Source organism: Mastigoproctus giganteus, chromosome 4 (assembly GCF_048544385.1).
Source record: "Mastigoproctus giganteus isolate SK-2022 chromosome 4, ASM4854438v1, whole genome shotgun sequence".
Classification (NCBI taxonomy): Eukaryota; Metazoa; Arthropoda; class Arachnida; order Uropygi; family Thelyphonidae; genus Mastigoproctus; species Mastigoproctus giganteus.
The window spans coordinates 201,276,957-201,297,102 of record NC_143578.1 but is presented as its reverse complement, the minus strand read 5'-3'; the positions used below and the strand labels follow the sequence as shown (position 1 = coordinate 201,297,102).

Here is a 20,146-nt window from a genome sequence, read left to right as displayed (position 1 = left end):
AAACTTCATATCTGTCTGCACAATTACCCCCAGGTCCTTTTAGTTCTCTACCACTGTCAGTGTAGTACCACACAAAATGGCTGTGGGTGGACTGCTGCAATTGGCTTTTTAGCAGAAAAAGTTACAGGGAGCAAAGTCCAGTGAACTTTGCTCCTTGTAATTTCTTATTTTATGGCCTGATAGATCCATCAGTAATTGCAAGAATAACTGATAGTATTATGAGAAAAGAATTTCAGATATCCTTCAATATTGGCAAAAACTCTGAACCTTGGTATATATTGTCTCAATGGTAGTACTTTGATATGTCAAGAAGGTAATGGTAGTCAAGAAGTCTTGTAAAATTAAGCAAGTTAAATAACAAATGGGAATCATGATTTAACATAAATTTTAACATTCGTGAGATTTATTTTTTTTGGTGCATCAACTACTTTGTTCATAATGTGCCAGTTCACTATGCTATATATATATAGCATAGTGAACTGGCACAGTATAATAAATATATATATATATATTTATTTATTTATTTATTTATTTAACTTATAAATAAAAGTAGATTACCTGAAAATTAATAATAAAATTAAAATTAACATGAAAATAACTGAAAGTAATAAGATTATACTTAATTTTATTATTATACATCTTCAAGGGGTCAGCAGTCAAAACCGAAGGAACCACAGCAATAAGCAAGGTCTCTGTTTCTGTTATGATGTATACATATGAAAACTTTACATCATAGCCAACCTGACAGAGACCAAAAAGGAAGGAATTACGATTAAAATTCAAAAGAAATTCAAAAATAAATGAATGAAAGTAAAAAGCCAAATTATGCTAAAATAAAACTGATAAATTCTGTCAAAGAAAAAATGAGTGAAGGTTTGAAAGAAAGCAAAATGCCCAGTTTGAAATTTAAACAAAGTAAGTATTTAAACAGTGTGTGTGTGTGTGTGTGTGTGTGTGTGTGTGTGTGTGTGTGTGTGTGTGTGTTATAGATAGTATGGACCAGAGCTGTAATGCTCAATACGTTCTACGTTGATATCAAATTTGTAAGATAATAAGAGAAGTTAACCCCAATATTTTACATAGAACACTTCTGTATGATACTCTCCAGAAATTAAAATGAAAAAAAAAAAAAAAAAACTCGAAAATCTTACATTACAGTAACAAATAATTAAAAATCAAATGAACACAATTAAAAATTAAGAAAATTAATTAAAAGAATTTAACGAAAAAATAGCAAAATGATTTTTCTTCCTGAAGCTGACAACGCTTTTCGACCATATGTCATGATCACAGGAATGAAAATTACTGAATAGGTGTGAGCATGAAACTTAAATAGGGATTATTTGTCTTCGTGCATGTTTCTGCACCTGTCTTCGTGACGGTTTCTGAAATTAATCAATTGCAGAAACCATCAAAATTAAATTACACGAGAATTCTGTTAATGTTTGCAGGCCATATCTGATCTCTGATTCATGGGCTTTTATGTGCATGCACAAAGACAAAATCCCTATTTAAGTTTCATACTCACCCCTATTCGGTAATTTTGCCAGGTGCAGAAGCATGCACGAAGACAAATAATCCCTATTTAAGTTTCATGCTCACACCTATTCAGTAATTTTCATTCCTTTGATCACGACATATGGTCGAAAAGCGTTGTCAGCTTCAGGAAGGAAAATCATTTTGCTATTTTTTCGTTAAATTCTTTTAATTAATTTTCTTAATTTTTAATTGTGTTCAAATGATTTTTAATTATTTGTTACTGTAATGTAAGATTTTCGAGGTTTTTTTTTTTTTTTTTTTTTCATTTTAATTTCTGGAGAGTATCATACAGAAGTTTTCTATGTAAAATATTGGGGTTAACTTCTTATTATCTTACAAGTGTGTGTGTGTGTGTGTGTGTGTGTGTGTGTGTGTGTGTGTGTATATATATATATATATATATATATATATATATATATATAGCATGGCAAAGTAATATACAGATCTCTCTCTTTATTTCTTTTGGTGACAATTTTTTCCACCACTGCATACCTTCTGTATCTTGTCTTCAGTGACATTGTTTGCATTTAAAGATAGTTTGAAATTTTTATCACCATTATTAATTTATATATAGATCTAATGTCCTTTCGTAGTCTTTAAGTGTAGAGTGGACAAAAAACTGCATCACTTGTGAATTTTGCAAATAATGTGTTTTGTGCTGCATTGTGAATTGCAGAAATGTTCGAAATACATTCGTTAAATTGGATATATATCTTTGTGAATGAAATCCAATAAAAAGACCACCTGATAAAAAGACCATTTACTTCTGTTGACAATGAATGAAGAAAGGATTCTGGAAACAAATGGATACCTAATTGCCATAAATATCTTCCCAAAGGGTAAAATTTGTAATTAATGGAAATATTAGAAATCATGCAAATGGAATCATGACAACCAAGCATACATTTTATTGAATTTCTGTGTACAAACTGAAATGACAAGTTAACGTAATAGTATTATGTACTGTAAATCAGAAAAATAAAATGTATGTTTGTATGTCCTCCTCGCAGCTGCAATTACAGCCTTGCAACAATGTGGTATAGAGTTAATCAACTTCTGGATATACGGTTGCCCAATTTCATGGTACCACACCCTTACAATGCTCTCCTACAGCTGAATCTTACTTGTTCGCTTCTTCTGAGCAATTTTAGACAATATGTACCAGCAATTTTCAAATCTGGACTCTTGCTGGGCCAGTCCAACACTGTAATTCCAGCATTTCTGAGGTATGCCTGCACCTTAAGGGGGGAAAAATGAGGGAAAACATTGGTGTAAATATGTTTTAAGCCTTGTGAGACAAGAAGACAAACTCATCTAAATAGCATAAAACTTACCAATTTTGCTGTGGCAAAGTGCTTGAAAAATGCAGTTTTGGATGTCTGTGTGGGGATACCTAATAACAGGTTTCAGGCACTTCTCCAAGATAGCAGTATAGGTTTCTGTATTCACTGTTCTGTTAATAAACTTAATTTGCCCACCACCCCTTTGCTTGTTATGCATCCTCAGACCATTTTGACCAGTAGGGAACTTTATAGTCAGTGTTATGCAGTCAGGATGGTATACCCTGATTTTTGTCTTATGACATACTGCTTCCCATCCGAGCCATGCAGGTTGAATTTTGATTCGCCAGAAAAAAAATGACGATGTCCCATTGCTCTTGTGTCCATGAAACGTGTTTTAGCCTAAGCAAGTCACTTCTTCTTCATTTGTTGGGTCAAAAAGGCTTCTTCTTGGGCTGATAGGCATGCAGACCACATTCCAAAAGCTGTCTTTGGATAGTTCGTGCACTTGTTTCAGCACCAGAGGCCATCTCAAAGTCCAGTTTAGATCAGGAGCACTAGCAATTATGAAGGCACAGCCATTTCAAATATCGATTTTGGGAAGGCATAGTCACTCTCTTATGGCCTGATCCAGGTCTTCTCTACACTACACATCACCAGTTTCACACTTTAATTTCAGCACCCGGGATACTGTTGACTGGTGGCAGCCTATTTTATCAGTGATAGCATGCATAGAAAGCCATTCCTGGAACAGAGCAACAGCTACACTGTTTTTTTTCTTGGTGTCAACTGAACATATGGAGCCATGCTTACACCTCTGCAAAACAGGATACCAATGAGCATGTATACCCTTCCAGCACCATATTTATAGAAACGGCTGGTGCAATAAAAGCATTATCTGATGCAATACCTTTTCTTTGCGACAGTCAAAATGACTGTAATCAAACAATATCTTATACGTTTCACTACAAATGTTACTTTTTTTTAAGATGATGTAGTTTTTTTGTCCACCACTGTATATATTTACTTCTGTTGACAACGAATGAAGAAAGGATTCTGGAAACAAATGGATACACATTTACTGCAGCTGTTAAAGTGCAGGCAAAAGAAATGTAAACTGCTGGAAATAAAATTTTGCTGTATTTTGTATGATTAGCTTTATTCACCTTTCTTCAGACCTGACTTGCAATCTTAATAATTCCTGATTCCATTATTGAATCTCTGGTTTCTGCATGCTTTTATTTCATTCTGAAGTATTCAGTGATATTAATACTTATACACTTGCCTTACTGTTGTGTTTTTGGGAATTAAAAATTTTGTTTTTAATCACATTGTGCCTGTTCATTATGCTCAGTTGAAATTTATAAGTGCTTGAAAATTATAAGGCTTAATAATTCATAAATTTTCCTTGTATGCTAATTCAGAATATCTTCATAGCTTCTGAAACAGTGTGTAGTGAAAAACTTAAATTTATATAACTTGTTTTAGAAATTATGAATATAAAGGGATTGGAATTTGTAGGACTCAGGTTAAGCTAATAATATTTTTCCAGTAGGACAGTGGAGTTGCCTTTTACTAATATGAAGAATTTATATTTTACTAATATAAAGAGAAACTGTTTATTATAGTAAAATATATCTATTTAATTGCTATCCTTTCAGGTAGAATGTACCCTTTAATCTCATATTTTTATTATGATATTTTTAAATAATCTGGACCTTTACTGCTGAAAAATGCTGATTTTGACATTTCGTAACCCCCCCTCTCCTTTTTTAAATAGATATCACCTTGGTTCTGTAGCCTTTGGCTCATTGCTGATTGCCATAGTAAGGATGATTCGACTTATGCTTGAATACATTGATAGGAAATGCAAGAAATTTGATAATAGATTTGCTAAGTGTATTCTATGGTAAGTATTCCTATTGCTTTTTAAATATATCAAGTGGTATTATGAAACATAAGAATCACAGAATGCATAGCATCTATTAATTTAGTATTCTGTAATCTGACATTTCTTTAAATACATAATGAATTACCACAATGAGAAAAACAGTAAGTATGGTATCATATTCAAATCATTCTGAGGAATAGTTCTGCGGCTGAAATTTATTCATTAATATATTAATCAACAGAAGTGAAGATTTCCTCACTACAGTTCTCAGTGTGTGTGGGGGAACCTTTTCAGTCTTTCAGTTGTAATTCCTGATATAGTTAACTGAAATGTACAGCACATGTAGTATAATCAAAATACTCCAAATGTATAGCACCCTATCATGAATATGGGATCAGAATATGCATGGTGTGCATCAAATGCTTAATGATTCATCTATAAACCTGAGTAATCCTTATCAACATAAACATGTTTACACCATATATTAAACACTGCAATGTTATATACAGAATATAGTGTCAGAGTTATGGTAATATTTCCATAAGTGAAACTTGTAGGAATATGAGAGATCAGGTGAAGCATATTATTGCCACCAAGAATGGTGACTGAGAAAAAAAGCTGTAGTTCTCCATGGGTGGAACACCAGCTATAATGTCAATCCCATGAATGCACAAATATAAGGGGCTCAGGTGCCAGGTAGTGATTCAAGCTACCTCTCATTGATTATCTAGCATGCTAATTATTATAAATAGCTGATGCTCCACTGGCTGTTTATAAGTTTCCATAAAGCTATTTGTAATTAGTTATTTATTTTCTTTTTATAAAGCTTTCTGTAATATTTGATCACTAAGTGGCATCACTCCTGTCTCCATGTGATGGAACTGGAAACCACACCTTGACAAATCTGCCCTGATCTCAACATCGTTGTTAGCAGAATCACAGTGGGACCATGCTCAACTAAATAATGCTCATGTTGTAATATATGCAGATGTCCCAGGGCACGTGCTGACTTATAATTTGTGAACATTCATTTCATGGCATATTGGTTTTCTATATACTGAGGTCACCAAAATGGAGCCCACATGCCAAACTTGGTCCTTGAGGCTGCCACAGGCATTTTCTTTGGTATGCCAAGCAGTGCTTGCTACCCGCGAGCCTAAAACGCAGATGGAATTGGTATTTGAGTGACACTCAAGTCAAGTGTACCTATATTCAGCAAAGTCTGGTTGATCTGTGACAGCCAAATTCTCTTTATGCATCTTCATGATAGTGAGACTGTTAGTAACCCTGGGTATAACCCCCATGTGCAAGTGATAAAATATGGCACCTAGGACAATGGAGGTGAACCCAGGTGTGAACCAATGTTAGCAGGGGTCGACGTGTGGCACCCACAGATGTGTGTGTGTGGGTGGCCGATGACTCATCATCCAGTGCATTACCACCACTTTGCTTATTAGAGGCTTGAAATGGTGGATTCTGTGTTAAGTCTCCAGAGCAAAGTTTTGGCACCTCCCACCATCTCTCCTATCATGCAATATTATTGATGTTTTTTGAGGTTATGATGGACATCATGGCAAGATCTAATCTTCCTAACACTTTAAGGGTACAGCTCTAAAACAATGTTCGCAGGCCGACTGCTAGATAGTCCACCAGACCAAACCTATTGGTAAATTTCTAGGAGGTTTCCGGATCAGCTAGTGTATAATCTCGCTGCCTCTGTTCTGCCAGATAGTGACTGAAAGGAGGCCATGTAGTGTGTATGTAGGGGATATTGCCACATTCTGCCAAGGAGCTGGGTATATTCTTACCATGTGTATGCTATATCCAAAAATTTCATTACTTCATACAGCATGTCCTTTTCTACTTTTCTTACTTCTGAATACACATGAATGGTCAAACTAGAACAAACTTATCTGCAAAAAGATCTAAACCTCCCAAACACTTCCTCATTCATTTCACAAATAAACAAGATCTCAGTCATGCTGTTTCCACTTACAGTGTGCCAAAACCCACATACTTTTGCTGACAGAATCCTAGTTATCAGATGATACAACTGCTCACCTCAGTTGTACAAATTAAGTTCATCTGTTTGCCTCTATTATTTTCCAAACTTCGCTAATCACTTGGAACTCTTTGACTTCCTCTATTTGAAACTTTCCTAACAGTGAGGTAAATTTCATTGGCGATTTTAATGTTCAACTGCAGCTGGCTTCTGTTAACATTAGTAGAGGCATATGATGCAAGAAAGCAAGCTTATGCAGCATGAGCAAAAAAAAAAAAAAAAAAAAAAAAAAAACACTCCCATTTCACCCCTCTGTTCGTTCTAAATACCTGTCCAGCTGAGCTTTAAATTTATTTAGGCTATCAACTTCCACAACAAGGGATGGAAGTCTGTTCCACCAACCAACTACCTGCTGGCTAAAGGCAAATTTCTGCACATCTATCCTACATCTGTCTTTCCTCAATTTGAATTTATGCCCTCTCAGGTGATGCATTGCTGGAATGTTCATTTTGAAAACATGCTGAAAGAAACCAAAATATCTGATCTGTCTTGGTCCTCAAACCCACCTTACTGTGACACCTATTTTCAACAATGGGGGAAAAAGTCCATGGAAAGCTGTCAAGCAACTGCACGAAGGACATGCCGCTAGCAATGGGCAGAGCTGCTTAATATATACTGATGGCTCAAAATCAGATGATGCCGTAGGTGCTGCAGCAGGTTTCCCACATTTACAGTATCTATATCTCTCCCAGCTGAATGTAGCAGTTATACTGCAGAACTTTATGAAATCCACCTAGCTATATACAATATCAACATCTGTCTCAACACTAATAGTTTAATATATACAGACTCCATGAGTGCGCTTTCCGCAGTAAGTAACAATTTCTCAACCCCACATCCCGTAGTAAAAGAAATCCAGTCTCGTCTAAATCATTTGAGGAATCTGAATCATACCATAAGTTTCTGTTGGATTCCAGGGCATGCTGGAATCACAGGTAACGAAACAGCAGACCAGGCAGCCAAGCACCCAAAGAGCAACGCACCTCTATCTTAACAAGTACCATATATAGATTTCCTGAAACATATCTGACATATCTGTAGGGACCAATGGTTAAATATTTGGAAGACACAGACAAACAATAAATTATTTGAAATTAAACAAGAAGCACAAATATGGAGCTCGAGCTTGAGGAAAAACAGGCATGAAGAAATAATACTGGCAAGGTTGCGCATAGGGCACACCCACCCACCCGATCCACTTGTTCCTGCTCATGGTCAGTGACTCTCCTGTATGTATGCATTGGTCATCACAACTAACAGTTCGACATATTCTGTTAGATTGTTCGTATTATTCCCATATCAGAAACACTATCTTCCTTTCTCTGACCCAAATGCAAGAAGCTTTATCACTAACCCACCTATTGGGAAACAATGCCAATCTGGATGAGCTTTTCGCTTATCTCAAACAAATTAGACTTTATGAATATATCTAATAACAAATAAAGGAAACTCGGTACCATTTTAAATATTTGAATAGGCACATTTTGGCCTCAGCTACCCTTGTGCCAAAAAACCTCTACACCAACAATAACGACCTCTCAGGTGATTATCCTGAGCAAGAGGAAGAATCCCATCAGCATTGAGCATGCTCAAACCATTCAAGGCTTTATAAACCTCTATTAGATCACCTCGCCGGTGCCTAGTCTCCAGACACTGTAATTTGCAAAACTTAAGCCTTTCTTTGTAAGAGCAACACTTTGTTCCAATCAATAATCTTGTTGCCCTTCTCTGTACTCGTTCCAGCAGCTCTTGAAATCAGGCCTCCAGATCTGTATACAGTACTCAAGTTGTGGCCTGACCATTGCCTTATACAAGGGAATAATCACCTCCTTATCCCTGCCAGAAAAATTCCTGTATATCATTGACAAGACACCATGAGATACTCTTCCAGACTGTCTGCACTGCTCAGAAAACTTCATATCTGCCTGCACAATTATCCCCAGATCATTTTCATTCTCTACCACTGTCAGTGTAGTACCACAAAGTTGATACTTTGCTCTGGGGTTACTGTTTCCCATATGTAGTACTTTACATTTGCCAATGTCAAACTTCATTTGCCACCTCTCAGCCAATTTGCTCAACCTTTCCAGATCCTGTTGCAGCAGCATACTGTCAGATACAAAGGTTGGCAGGGTTGTTAAGGACAACCCTGCCAACCTTTGTATCATCTGCAAACTTGGACATTAAGCTTGATATACCATTAAAAATACAGAAAACAACAATGGACCCAACGCTGAACCCTGAGGGACTCCACTAATAACATTAGTATATGATGAGCCGTATCCATTGATTACCACTCTATCTTCTCCCCTTCATCCATCCCTTTATCCATAGCAGCAATTTTCCACCAATGCCACACTGCTCCAATTTGTGCAGCTCCATGTGCAACAGTATCAAAAGCCTTTCTAAGATCCAAATATATAATATCATAGTTATTCCCTGCATCCAGTTCTTTTGTGACTGCATCATAGTATCCAATCAAGTTGGTCAGGCAAGACTTTTCCTTAACAAAACCATGCTGTGTCCGAGCTATAACTGAAGTCTTGTCTATATTATCCTGCAGTGCTTCTTTAACCAGTGTTTCCATTAATTTTCCTGGAACAGAAGTTAAACCTCACAGGTCTATAATTACTTGTTTCAGCCTTTGATCCTCCTTTTTGAATTGGGTTCACATTTGCACATCTCCAATCTATGGGTACCTCCCCTGAGTCCAGGGAAGCTCTCATAATTATGGATAAGGGTTTGCTTACTTCCTTTGCTGCCTCCTTTAATACAACTGGATAGATCCCATCCACCCCGGGTGCCTTTTTTATGTTTATCCTCAACAATTTCTCCTCCACTTTCCTCTCAGTTATTACAAAATCATCTAGCTCACTGCCAAAGTTTACTTCACCTCTGCCATTCCCCTTCCTGAAGAACTCCTCATGTGAAAATGTAATGTAGATGCAAAATACTCATTTAGTTTGTTAGCCACCTGAGCAAGATCATCAACAGTTGAACCATCAATATCCAGTAGACCAATCTGATTCATCCCTTTCCTTCTAGAATTTACATATGTAAAGAACTCTTTTCTATTTTTCTTTGCATCCTTTGCCAAGGATTTCTCATCTGCCTTTGCCTGCCTAATCTCCTTTGTGACTTTGTTACAGACCAGCTTATTCTATCGTAGGCTTCCATGTCACCCATTGATTTATATGTATCTAATGCATTTTTCTTCTCTGCCATATGTCTCATTAGTTCATCTGACATCCATTTAGGCCTAAACCTTGAACAATATTTCTTAGTTGGTGTGTAAAGCCTAGTAGCTTCCAAGATAAATTCTTTGAATGCTTCCCATTTTGAATTTGCTGTTGGTAACATCATCAGTTGGTCCTACTGTATAGAATTTTTAAATACTGTCTCAGACCATCGTAGTCACCTTTACTAAAGAAAAAACCCTTCCCTTTACCTCTGCTGGTAGTTACTTATTTGTGTAAATTCCACTTCAGCACACTGTGATCACTGCCATCTAGTGGTTCCTCTATCTGCAAACTCTTAATGCATGAAGAATAACTACTGATAATCAGATCAAGAGTATTACTCCCTCTAGTTGCCTCCCGAACATGCTGATTTAGAAAACAATCATCCAATAAATTCACAAAAGCCTTGTTAGTGTGTGAGTGACCAAACCACAAATTCCAGTCAATATCTGGGTAATTAAAATTCCTCATTATAAGACTCTCTGATTTACTGGCCAACTCTATTTCCCTGTACAGTTTCTTTTTATACTCATCAGAGTCATTAGGCCTATGGCACACTCCTACTCTCAATTTTGATCTAATGCTTATGTCACACCAGACTGACTTTACACTGCACTGTCCAGCAATGTCAACTGGCTTCACTTCCTTGGATTTTGTGTTTCTTAACTAATAGCATAACCCCTCCTCCCCTACTATCCTGTCTATCCTTTCTGTACACATTGTACTCCCCAAATTCCAGTTCTGCATTCCTTATATCTGTGTGACACCACATCTTTGATATCCAACAATGTCTGCCTTTGATGTTTTGAGCAATACCTCAAATTCATCAAATTTATTTACCAAACTCCTAGCATTGGTGTACATGCAAGTATACATGCACCTGTTCCTATTCTTAGCTACTCTAACACAACCCACATGTTTACTTGTATCGCAATGACTCCTAGCAGTCTCTGAAATACCCTGCATCTTGTTTTCCAGGCTGCTGCTCATTCCAATAGAAGCAGTGCAAAAATCACTTTCAAGTGATGGTTGGGTTGGTTGGTCAAGATGCCGAGGCTTTTTCAATTACTAATCATCTCGCACTGATTGTACATTTACCTACCAGAATACCAGACAATTCTAATCATGCATCCAACACACTCAATCGTTTTTTTCTCACAAACAACCCTCCTAAAAGTAGAAGTGAGTGGGTTCCACCTTAGTAATGATTTCTTCTCTAATGGAACCTTTCTCATGGCCATTCTCAACATTGTGTTGTTTGGCATTACAAGAATGCAAATGCAAAATAGGATGATCTGCGAGATTTCTTTTCTTTGATCGGATACTGTTTCAAATCTTCTGATGTCAATGTTTGCTCAGATCGTGTCAGTGAAATTATTCTTGTAGAGATGGAATTCTTTATTTCACACTCTACTTTAAAAACTTGTCTTTTATCTATTTATTTATTTATCATATGTCTTGTACAGTACACGTGGAATCAAATTACGTGACTCAAGAATGATAGATATTAATTAAATTGAACAGGAATCACAGATGAACAATTTAATTTATTTAAATAGTCAATTGTTGCTATCAGGAAGTCTCCAGGGGTTCCTTTGTAGGTTCGCAAGGCACAGTCCTCTGTGTGTGTTGGGTAGTCTGTCTATCAACTCCACAGTCACACATCAGGGAAGAAATTTTGCCCAACTTATAGAGCAGGTCTGCACATCTACCGTAGCGCATTTGTGCCCTGTTTAATGCTAGCCATATCCTAAGAGGCTGGTCAAAATCAGGTGGCATTTTAGAGATACAAGGCATGGTATGATATCAAGGAGGGGAGTTTTGTAGCCACTCTTGTGTCCAGGTATCCAGAAGGTTGAAATTGGCTTGTTACAATGTTTTAGCCATGAGGATTGGTGGATGTCTGGAATGGAGCTTGTTTATTCCTAGGTCTCGAATGTTGTAGTTTGTTGGTAGTTCAGGACATGTTTTCCTCGGAGGTTTATTGGCGGGATGTGGCTTGAGACAGGTAGCCAAAAGGTAGGGGTGGATCTGACTGTTCCGGTTATGGTGCGCATGGTGTTATTTAGCTGTACATCCACATTTTTTATGTGGTTACTGTTAAGCCAAACTGGAGCACAGTACTCTGCAGCTGCATAGATAAGACCGAGAGCTGATGAATGTAAGGCCGAGGCAGAGGAGCCCCATGTGGTACCATATAGCTTTTGCAGAATGTCATTCCTTGTTTTCAGTTTTCCTGCAGTCCTTGTCAAATCTTTTTCTGAAAGATAATGTTCTGTCTAGTGTGACACCCAATTATTTTGGATATTTGTTGTGGTTAAGATGGGCATTCTCAAAGTGTATCTTCACCTTGGCTGCTCGAGTTTGGAGTCTCCATTTGCGAAAGAATTTTCCCAAGATAGGTCAGTTGTTAAAATCTCTTCTGTTTTTTCGACTGATTTGTGTCTCATTGCTGTTGACCAAATCATCCACGTGGCCAAACTTTCTGGAGCAAGTCTCAGGCATGTCTGCAATGTAAAGGCTGAAAGGTAATGGAGCAAGGACAGAGCCTTGGGGTAGGCCATTGATGGGTTTCTTTTTATTGCTCATTATCACCTGGAAAGTTCTATTTGTGAGCATTATCAATAAGTCTGGCAGTTGTTTTGCAGGTTATTGTACAGGGTATTTTATATATTAAGCCGTGTCTCCCAACAGTGTCATAAGCTGCAATTAGATCAATGGATACCACAGAGGTTTTCAGTTGTTTTTGAAAACCTGCCTCAATGTGTTGTTAAGGCGAGGACTTGATCTACACAGCTTCGGTCCGGTTTTGGTGGAATCCTGCTTGCTCGATGGGAATTTTTTCAAGTATTTTGGAGCTGATCTTGTTGTAGAGTAGCCTTTCAAGTAGTTTATAGATTACGCTTAATAAAGCAATTGAACGGGAACTTTGAGGGAGGTGTGCTGGTTTTCCTGGCTTCAGATGGCAATAATTTTTGCATATTTGAGAGGTTTTGGAATATCACCTGTATCTAATATGCTTGAGAGGAAGTGTGCTCACCATGTCCTTGCATATTTTCCACAGTGAATTAGAAATTCTGGATGGATGTCATCAAAACCCAGGGCTTTGCCCACTCTCATATCCTTAAGTGCAGCTGTGATCTCATCATCAGAAAACGGTCTGGAGTACTTACATGTTTAAGGGTCTTAAGTTCCCGTTTCTCTTAGATTATCTGTTTTCGGTCGTTTGGAGCTCTAGAGGTGGATACAGTAAGTGTTGCAACGGCATTTTGTGTAATTGGAATATTATCACAAGCCATAGGGTTGCTGTTTCCCAGCTTGCATAGGAGAGCCCATGCTTTCCTGCTGGACTTCATAAAATCAATGGTTTCAACGGTCTATATCCATTTTTCTCAGCGGGCAGCATCAAGGCTGTGTAGTAGTTCATCTGCTATCTCTTGATCACCACTTTCAAGAAAGTCTATACAGATTCTCACTGGTCTCACTCCATCCTGGAATGCATTCCTTTTGGTACCCTCCAGGGATGTGCTTTTTTAGCTGTGCTTATCACTGCACGGCTAAAAACCACCTCCCACCATTCTCGGTACACTGCATTCAATGTCTCCTGTGGTCTTTGATCAAAAGAATGATGTCAGAAGGATATTAATTAACCTTGAATCTAATCAAGATCCATGTCCTGATGGTATTTCTCAAAGCCTGTGCTGCTGAACTTTTCCTTTTCCGTGTCTCACTTTCTTATTCCAAAGGTATTTTCCTTTCTGCTTGGAAATTTGCTCATATCCAGCCAGTTCCTAAAAAGGGTGACAAATCCCTCCCATCCAATTATTGTTCCATTGCACTTCTACTCTTTAGAAAGAGTAGAAGTACAATGGAACTTCTCCTCTTTCTAAAGTAATGGAGAAATCAATTAACTGCTAACCCTTAAACTATCTAGAAACCTTCTATCGAAATTTCACTTCATGCAAAAGGTGGTTGATTGTTAATATAGCTCAACTTCCATGTTGTGGAGGTGGATAATTTGAATAAATTCAAGATAGAACTAGATAAACTATCAAAGGTGGGAAGGTTTTTTTTTGCTATTGTTCTAGCTTGCTTTCTTGCATCATTTTCCACTACTAATAACAAAAATTACATCAAAATAAAGCATGTAATCAAAATGTGGCAGTTTAGTTTATGTTGGAGTTACAAAGAGAAGGTTATCCTTGCTCAATTCTGTGTAGAACACAGCCATTTTACACATTCTTTTCTACTAAGGGCTGGCACAATTTTAACAATTAGACACATTCTAACTGAATGTGTCTTATTTGTGCCCAGCACTTAAGTTTTGTGTATTTTACTATCTGATTGAGCCTTATACAGTCAGATTTTATATGACAATAATAATATACATCAGAAATTTTTAAAAAGTATAAATATGTATATATTTATACATCATATATAATTACATATAATTTCATTTAATATAATATATAATTTCATATATAATATACATTCATGCAGAAGGTGGTTGATTGTTAATATAGCTCAACTTCCATGTTGTGGAGGTGGATAATTTGAAGAAATTCAAGATAGAACTATGAGAGAAAATACTGAGATCTGTTAAAGACTTTTGGAAACAATTCAATGTTTTAGATGCCATAAGAATCATTGAAGAATCTTGGGATGAAATTCACAAAAAAACATTGAATGGTGTCTGGAAGAAACTTTGTCCATTTTTTTTTCAAAAATGAGACGAAAACAACGCCAGAAACTGATCATGTCGCTCATGTGATAGAAGAAGTTGTTAATCTTGCCAGGCTATTAGATTTGGAAGTCAATGGTGATGATGTCAACGAGCTGTTGGATTCACATAGTCAGGAGCTGACAATGAATGAGCTCATAGACATGCGTGAGCAAAACGTCACTGAAATATCTGACACTTCAGATCCAGTTCCACCAGAAAAGCACATGACAATTGCAAGCTTGACAGAAGGTCTCAGCTCAATTGAAAACGGCTTAAAAATTTCAGAAAACAGACTCCAACAAAGAACGCGTTATAGCTACAAAGCAAGGAATAAAAAAAATTATTAGCTTGCTACGAAGAAATTCTGTGTGAAAAAAAGAAGGCGCTGACGTCTTTGTCGCAAAGTCGTCCGACGAATTTGTTAAATTTTATGAAGCCATTGACATCGAAATAACTTTTTTACGTAACTCATTTATATTTTTAATACATATTTTGTAATAATATGTATAAAGAACTGAAATTTTATTAAATATTTTTCTTCTAAACTAGTGTTTTTGTTAGTCCTTGGTCCCAATTAAACAAAATTTATATATATTAATATGCAAAGTTCTACCCTGACTTACACGAATTCGACTTAAGCGATTTTCGTCGGACCCACCTATCGCGTAACTTCGGGGTATTACTGTATATCATTGACAAAACCCCATGACCTGCCCTGGCAGCCTGTCTGCATTGCTCAGAAAACTGTATATCTACCTGCACAATTACTCCCAGGTCTTTTTCATTTTCTACCACCTTAAGTGTAGTACCATGCGGTACGTTTCTCTGGGGTTACTTCTACCCATATGCAGTACTTTGCATTTGTCAAGGTTAAACTTCAGTTGCCACTTCTTAGCCCATCTGCCCAAATTATCTAGATCCTGTTGCAGTAGCATACTGCCATTGCTGTCATTAACAACCCTGCCGACCTTTGTATCATCTGCAAACTTCGACATAAAGCCTGATATACCTTCATCAATATCATTGATAAATATACAAAAGAACAGTGGACCCAACACCAAACCCTGTGGGACTCCACTAATAACATTAGTCCACGAAGAGCAGCACCCATTGATTACCACCTTCTGTCTTCTCCCACTTAACCATCCTTTTATCTATTTTACCATGATTAGACCGGAGTTCGAGTCCGTCACCACCAAATATGGAGGATGCGGAAAGGTCAGGGAATGACCACTGCATATCACGGAGCAATATGGCCTTAGTTGCTAATGCTCCTAAAAATCAAATTACAACAACCCTTAATACCATTCTGCTCCAATTTGTACAATAGTCTTCCATGTGCAACAGTGTCAAAAGCTTTCCTGAAATCCAAATATATGATATCAAAATTATTTTTTGCATCCAGTTCCTTTGTAACCACATCATAATATCCTATCAAATTTGTCAGACAAGACTTTCCCTTAACAAACCCATGCTGTGTCTGAATTATTGCTGCAGTCTTGTCTAGATGATCCTGCAATGCTTCTTTAACCAGTGACCCCATTATTTTACCTGGAACAGAAGTTAAACTAACTGGTCTGTAATTACTCGTGCCACCCTTCGATTCCACTTTGTGAATTGGGGATACATTTGTACATCTCCAGTCTGTGGTAACCTTCGAGTCCAAGGATGCTCTCATAATTATGGCTAAGAGTTTGCTTAGTTGCTTTGCCTCCTCCTTTAATATAACTGGATAGATCCCATCCACCCCAGGTGCTTTTCTTATGTTGAACTTCAACAATTTCTCCTCCACTTGCTCTCAGTTATTACAAAATCATTAAGTATCCTGCTACAATTTGATAACCTTCTGCTATTTTCAAACCTTAATAATTCCTCATGTGTGAATGTGGATGCAAAATACTCATTCAGTTTGTTTTCTATCTGAGCAGGATCATCAACAGCCCAACCATCGATGTCAAGTGGACCAATCAGATTCATCCCCTTCCTTTTAGAGTTTATGTAAGTAAAGAAATCCTTGCTGTTTTTCTTAGCATCTTTTGCCAAGGATTTCTTGTAATCTGCCTTCATCTGCCTAACCTCCTTTGTGACCTGATTATCTGCCATAGGCTTCTGAGTCGGTTGATAATTTATATGCATCCCATGCATTTTTCTTCTCTGTCACGAGTCTCATTAGTTCATTTGATAACCATTTAGGCCTTAACCTTGAATAATATTTCTTAATAGGTATGAAACTTTTAGTAGCATCCAGGATTAATTCCTTGAATGCTTCCCACTTAGAATTTACTGTTGGTAACATCGTCAGTTTATCCCACTGTACAGAATTTAAAAACTGTCGGAGACCACTGTACTCGCCTTTACGGAAACAAAAACCCTTTCCTTTACCCCGATGGTAATTAAATCTTTAAGTAAATCCCACATCAGTACACTGTGATCACTGCCACCTAGTGGTTCCTTTATCTGCAAATTCTTAATACACAAAGGATCACTGCTGATAACCAGATCAAGAGTATTACTCTCTCTGATTGCGTCTCGAACATGCTGCTGCAGAAAACAATCATCCAATAAATCCACAAAAGTCTGACTAGTGTGTGAGTGACCAACCCATAAGTTCCAGTCAATATCTGGGAAGTTGAAATCCCCCATTATAAGACATTCCGATTTACTAGCCCACTCTATTTCTCTGTACAATTGTTCATTGTACTCATTCGTGTCATTAGGCCTATAACACACTCCTACTCTAATTTTTGCTTTCGCAGTGCTTATGTCACACCAAACTGACTCAAGTGCACTGTTCATCTATATCAACTGGGTGCACTTCTTTTGATTTTATGTTTTTCTTAATTAACAGCATAACACCTCCTCCCTTTCTATCCTGTCTATCCTTTCTGTACACATTGTACTCCCCAAATTCCAGTTCTGCCTTCCTTATATCTGTGCGACACCATGTCTCTGCTACCCCAACAGTATTCGCCTTTGATGTCTTGACCAACACTTCAAATTCATCAAATTTATTTAGTATACTTCTAGCATTGGTATATATGCTCCTATTCCTAGTTACCCTAACACATCCCATATACCCACCTATTTCATGATGACTGCCATCCGTCCCTGAAACCCCCAACATCCCTCGCTCCAGGTCGCTACTTATTCTAATAGAAGTTTTGCAAGAATCAGCTTCACCTCTGCCTGCGGCTACTGTTAAACTATTATGTTAAACATACCCTGGTCCTGTTCCACCTATTCTTTTTACAAAGCATGTTCCTCGTTTCCCTAGTTGTCACCACCAACAACTGCTACAGGAACTAGTAGTTGTTTTCTGACAATAGTCACCAGCAACTACTAGTTCCTGTGGGACCAGTGCAATCTGCCTTGGGGGTTGCCACTGTCTTGTGTGATGACCAAGTGCAAGCTCTGGCGTTGAGGTGGGCATCTGAGAGCTTGATGGACCCCTCAATTTAGATCCTTCGAGGGCATCCACCCTGTCCTTCAAGCTCATATAGGCCCATAACAATGCTGAGTTGTCTCCTGATTTCCTTACACTCCTTACATCGTGCACAAACAAAGACATCCCCCATGACAATATCATGTTCGGTTCCAGCGAGTTCGGCAAACATTTCACAAGTTGCACATTTTTTTAGGCTGTGATGCATTGGAGAATCGCCCCCCCCCTCAGTTCTCTCCCAAGTCACAGCACTCCTACCACTTTGTGCTCATTGCTTTGCTGCTCTAGTCTGTCTTTAATGTTTATATGTTAAATTCATACAGTACAAAAAGCTTTGGTTATTATGGTAACCTTCATCAGTTGAATTGAAAATTTAGGAACTTAGACCTTAAGTGTGTGTAATGCCAGTCATGCACAGTAAACTGCATGATGTAACAACTACCTGTTTGAAGTTGAAGCCTGTGGTTGTAATGTATGTGAACATTGCCAACGTTTGTCAGTCATAAGAATGGTTGCCTAATAATAGGGTGGACACGACATTCACTGCTTCTGTTGACCGAATTATTAGAGCACGTGATGTGCAATGACTCCAGCCAGGCATGACGTCGGTAATGGTGGGACCGATCGACAACCATGACATCGCAGCGTGGGTCAATGTTGTGTTGGGTTGATCAGAAGTGCTCAGCAGTGGCTGAGTGTTCTATGTCTGCTAAGCCGGATGGCTCTTTGATATTCTGAGATACGTTTGACAAGCCTTCTGCCAGTTTCTCTGACGTAGCAACCAGTGCAGTCATGGCAAGAAATGTGGTAGACTAGTCTACTTTGTAGTAAGGTGGGAACTGGTGTTTTCACTCTAGAGATGAGGGATCTTAATTTCCTGCCCCAGAACTGTACACACTTTATCCCATGAGAAACGTGCTGTGATAGGTTCTACTATTATGGGATAAAGACACTCGCGGCAGAGTCATTACTTTGAATATTCTTGTTGATTGCTAAGTGGTCATGTGCCTGTAGGTCACACCTGTCTAGGGTACTGGTGGGATAGCCACACCTCACGCCTCTCATTCGTAGAACTAGAGTGGGTCTAGGCTCAAGTTAACAAGGTCTGTGCAGTGCCAAGAAGATGGCTGCGTGCGTGTGTGCTGACCGGGAGTTGGTTAACTGTTTTCATACTGTTGCTAATGTGCAACAGTATGAAAAGCTTTTCTGAATTCCAAGTATTCCTTTGCAACTGCAGTAAATCTGCACTGCTGTTCAGATGGCCCTACATCACATCTTTAACCAGTGACTCAATTATTTTTCCTGGAACAGAAGTTAAACTAACAGGTCTGTAATTACTAATGTTACCCTTTGATCCCCATTTGTTAATTGGGGATTCATTCGCGTATCTCCAGTCCACAGGAATCTCTCCTGAATCCAAAGATGCTGTCATAATTATGGCTAAAGGTTTGCTTACCTCTTCTGCTGCATCCCTTAATATAACTGAAGAGATCCCAAATGCCCCAGTTGCCTTTTTAATGTTTAACTTTGATAATTTTTCTTACACTTTCCTGTCAATTATTACAAAATCATTTAGCTCCCAGTTAGTTTGATAAATTTCTGGCATCCACTTCCCTAAAGAATTCCTCATTGGTGAATGTAGTTGCATAATATCTCTTGAGTTTTTGTTATAAACCTCAGCAGAATCATTAACAGTTAAATCATTGATATCAAGTGAACCGATGTAATTCATCCCCTTTCTTCTTATGTTTATATAGGTAAAAAAGCTTGTGCTGTTTTTATTTACATCCTTTGGCAAGGACGCAAAGAAAGAGGCAGATTATTTCTCATAATCTGACTTGACTTGCCTAACCTACTTTGTGACTTGTTGACAGACTAGTTTATATTTACCATAGTCTTCTCTATCACCTGATAATTTATATGCATCCCATCCATTTTTCATCTCTGCCACGAGTCTCATTTGTTCATCT

General features: G+C 37.8%; 1 protein-coding gene across 2 annotated transcripts in view; it reads left to right on the top strand.

Moving 5' to 3' along the window:
• Positions 1-20,146, top strand: part of Ctl2 (Choline transporter-like 2) — a 387,011-nt gene that overhangs the window by 276,768 nt on the left and 90,097 nt on the right. For both annotated transcript variants that reach the window (XM_090371991.1, XM_090371992.1), the window contains exon 18: positions 4,600-4,728. In XM_090371991.1, coding sequence (XP_090228117.1) covers positions 4,600-4,728 — 129 coding nt within the window. The remainder of the gene's footprint in view (positions 1-4,599; positions 4,729-20,146) is intronic.